Source organism: Quercus robur, chromosome 7 (assembly GCF_932294415.1).
Source record: "Quercus robur chromosome 7, dhQueRobu3.1, whole genome shotgun sequence".
NCBI classification, from domain to species: domain Eukaryota; kingdom Viridiplantae; phylum Streptophyta; class Magnoliopsida; order Fagales; family Fagaceae; genus Quercus; species Quercus robur.
In genome coordinates this window covers 50687727-50691768 of record NC_065540.1, presented here as the reverse complement: position 1 = coordinate 50691768, position 4042 = coordinate 50687727, and the positions used below count along the sequence as shown (strand labels likewise).

The window sequence follows — 4042 nt, the reverse complement described above, 5'->3', positions numbered from 1 at the left end:
ATGGACGGACCATCCTACAGGGATGATATCATCCTACAGGGATGATAACTCAAGTCCACAAGGTGGACGGATACAATCGAAAGTCCACAAGACGGACGGATCGTCCTACAAGGACGATCACTGTAAGTCCTTAAATGGACGGACATAAAATAAAGTCCACAAGGCTGACGGGCCATCCTACAGGGATGATGACATCCTACAGGGATGATTACTCAAGTCCACAAGGTGGACGGAGATGATAGAAGAACGTGTCCGTGAAGTGGACGGACCACTAACTACGTTAAAATTTTTTACAAGTCCATTAAATAGGCGGTACATTTAAAAGTGATATACAACTCCACAAAGTGGACGGATCCTCATAATAAACCTCTAAAAATAGACGGAGAAGGAAAATCCTCACGGATGTAAATGCTCAATCAACACAAAATAATAAGTCTGCAATGTGGACGGAGTATCACGGATAAACAAATATTCTCATAAAAATCCTTCCTCAAGAAGGAGGACGGACATTTAAACAAATTCCAAACAATGATAGAAAGCATATGAACATTAAGCCAAAAGCCCAGAAGACAAGTGTTTAGTACAATTAAAGAGGACGGATTGTTCTGAAAAGTAAATTAAAAAAAAAAAAAAAAAAAAGAAGAGAAAGGACGGATTGTTCCCAAAATAAATTACATAGAGATTAATCTTTCTTTGGTTCAGCGATTTGGACATCCTTCGACGGGACGGATTCTCCGTCTCCTTGAACAGCGTCTTCGCCAAAAAGGTCCTCTGTATTTTCGGAGGCGACGGGGAGGGCAGAAGTCTGGCCTTGGTCCTCAAGTTTGACCATTGACAAATCCAGCTCTGGGTAGGCCTTCTTGACCTGACGGAGAGAATCATCGAAGCCTTGAAGGAAAGACTTTGACAGCTCGCCCAAACAGGACTCTGAGTCGCGGTACTCCTTGACGGCTACCTCTTTCACATGACGGATCTCTTTCTTGAGTTCTTTAATCTCCGCCTCCTTTTTCTCTATGACCGTCAACGCATCGACCGTCTTCTCCTCCAGCTCTTTCCTTGCCTTCTCAGAAAGCTCCAGCTTCTTCTCCATATTGGACCTCCATTTATGGAGTTGACCAAGCTCTTCCTCTGTCTGCTCCGCCTTTGCGCGCACCCGGTCCAAGGTACTCTCACGATTGAGACACCGGTCCAGTAATCCCTTCATCATGACCAAGGACTGCAAACAAGAAAAGAGCCCGTCACATAATGTAAATAACAACGAAAGAGAAAAACAAACATATTTGACGAATATAACCAACCTGAGCAACGGCAAAGAGGCCCGTCTCCCCCATGGCCTCCGTCGAGTGGTTTCCAAGATCTTCATAGTCTTCCGCCGTGATGATAGACGACAGCTTCTCCAACGCATACTTGGAGTCGTCGCGGAGAAGGGAAGGAGGTCTCTCTTGCTTACCGTCTGGGGCCGTCATGAATCCTTTTCCCGTCCCCTGCTTAGCTGGGGTGACGGTCTTGTTACCCTCAGCCATTAAACCAACCACAGGTTCAAGAGAGACCTTTGGTTGCTTAAATGGACGGTCGGATTTTGATGTCGGTTTCCTCTTCGGGGCTGAAGCCGACACCCTAGGTACCACCTCGCCGGATTCCCTCTTCTTGACGGCTTGAGACTTAATTAAAGCTCTCCTTTTTGCGTCTTCCATCTCTGCAAATAATGACGGATGAAATTAAAACTAAGTAAAGTCAGTTAAATGGCAAAGTAAAGTCGACGGGCTTACGTCTATGAACTCGCTCGTCGTATCTAATTGCCTCTTGGGTGGGCTCAGGACCGTCGCAGTACCAATGTATGGTCTTCGGGTTCACCAACTTAGCCCAAGTCCTTTCCTCCGGCGTAGTTTTTCTGCAAATCTTTTCAAGGAAACTAAATTCCTCAAGGCTAACTTGTGGGCGCCGTCTACCTGCAGAGAAAGGCGATCAAGATATACACATAAAAATGGACGGATACGAAAAGCATTACAAAATTAAGACGGGTGCATACACGATTGATTTATCACTACCCAGGTTGTGCCGACGGGCATATACTCCGTCTCCCCTGGACGGCCCATCCATCTGTCACCTTCCAGGAAGAAGTAGCGACTCTTCCAGTCTCTATTTGAGTCTGGGGTCTCAAAGATCACCTTCAACAAGGGGCTCCGACTAGCAAAACTATACATCCCCCTTGATCCAGAAATCTCGTCTGGACGGTAACAGTGGAGAAATTCACGGACCGTCAGTCTCCTTTCCCCATCCGACATTGCACCGTAAAGAATCTCCATGGCTATGAAGACCCTTCAGGCGTTAGGGGATATCTGGGTGACGGACAACCCCAGATAGTGCAAAAGTTCCCTATGAAGTGTAGAAAGCGGGAATCGAAGTCCAGCCTTCAACGCCTGCTCGTATACTCCGACACCGTCTACCCCTTCATAGTAACACTTCTCCGACACATATGGTAGACGGATGGAAACGTAGTCCGGGATTTGGAAGTTGGTTCTAAAAGTGCTGAAATGTTTCTCCCTGATGACGGATGTAAACCTATGCACCGTCCACTCTGGCAACATGATGAACCGCCTTAGTCCATCAGCACCTACAACGGACTCCAGTGCTTGATTCCCGTCGTCATCAGAACCCTCTATTTCAACTATCTCCACATCCTCATTTGTTGAGGATGAAGAAGAGGCAGACGGACTCCTATCTTCGCCGGGGCTCTCTTGGTCTTTATGACCGGACGGGTATACATCCTCGTATTCCGTCCCATCACGAACCACCGACTGGTTACTTGACGCACTAGACATTTCCTACAATTGACGATGAAACCTAAGACCGACGGGTTTTAAAGTATTGACGGGTATGGAAAGCCTAACAACAATGCATGGACGGAAATGTAACTTGATTATGGTATTAGAAGTACTTACCACACTTAGCAGAGGAGAGGTGACGGTTGGTGTAATCAGTAGATACTCGTCCTCGACGAATTGCTCTGACAAGGTTGACGGCTTCGTTCTGACAAACGATTTCTGATTGAAAATTGAAGAAATGAGAGAGTGAGGCGCCTTATATATATAGGAGATGCACGGAAGACGAAGCGACGCTTCGATCCTATACAACGGCCATTCAGAGATTGACACGTGGCATGCTCAATAAATGCTGACAACCTGTCAGTACGCATCAACAGATTTGTACCCATCATGTAACCGTCAACTTGATGGATCTTCCTCTGAAGGGTTGATTCGTCTGGAACCGTCATCCTATCTTGCGTAAATCCATCAACCAGTTGTGACTATAAACTTGAAACCTTCTTTTGTCCCACGGATTTCACTCCGTCATAAAATACCCGTCATACCCATACGTTAGGATCGTCACCCCATTGATCCTTTGACCTAAAAGGTGACGGACCATTGGGGTGAAGGGGGCAACTGAAGATGGTAAAATATAGAGCCTGATGGGCCTACCTTAATGGGCCTGACGGATCGGAACTGCTGGGCCTGTATAAAGATGATCCCCTGCGCTTTGAAGGCCCATCGCTGACAGACGTAGTAAGGGCCCATGATCCGAAATCCGTATCGCCTAGAAAAGCCCTAAGATCCAAAAATGGAAATCCTTGCTCACCACGCTCAGAGGAATTTGTATTAGAGTCCCACATGGAAAAGATTTGGAAACCAAGAAGAAAAGTCAACCCTTTATCACTATAAAATGCCTAACACCCTCAGAAATCGAGGTACGCTTTAATTGACCCTTTCTAACACTCTAAGTAAAACAGAAGAATTCTAACTTGACCGTCGGAGAGCTTTTGGCCGGCACCACACCGGTGCTCTCTGAAGGACTTCTTTCGATCGCTTCTGTCGTGCAGGTTCGCTTCGATCGCTTCTGTCGTGCAGGTTCGCTTCGAGTCACGAGTACGGTGTGACCCATTGGTGACAATTTTCGACGTCATCACATCCCATTCACATGTACATGATCAGGTAGTGTGAATGAAAGATGTGTGATATATATGTTACTTTCTTTGCTTAAACTA

The 4042-nt window shown here is 46.3% G+C and overlaps 1 protein-coding gene across 1 annotated transcript; it reads right to left on the bottom strand.

Moving 5' to 3' along the window:
• Positions 1–396: 396 nt before the first annotated feature.
• Positions 397–2015, bottom strand: LOC126691567 (uncharacterized). Its single transcript, XM_050386586.1, has 4 exons — positions 1770–2015; positions 1299–1696; positions 830–1216; positions 397–435 (listed from the first exon to the last, which is right to left on the bottom strand). Exons 2-4 carry the CDS (start codon positions 1692–1694, stop codon positions 397–399), a joined length of 822 nt encoding a protein of 273 aa, XP_050242543.1. The 5' UTR covers positions 1695–1696; positions 1770–2015.
• Positions 2016–4042: the final 2027 nt, after the last annotated feature.

What these genes read in the sequence shown, in the direction of transcription:
- LOC126691567 (XM_050386586.1), bottom strand. Translation starts at nt 1,694, where the DNA reads ATGGAAGACGCAAAAAGGAGAGCTTTAATTAAGTCTCAAGCCGTCAAG. An exon ending in GCCTCTTTGCCGTTGCTCAG is followed by an intron (nt 1,217 to 1,298) that starts GTTGGTTATATT and finishes TCTTGTTTGCAG; the next exon opens with TCCTTGGTCATGATGAAGGG. An exon ending in CAGAGCTGGATTTGTCAATG is followed by an intron (nt 436 to 829) that starts GTCAAACTTGAG and finishes TCCACATTGCAG; the next exon opens with ACTTATTATTTTGTGTTGAT.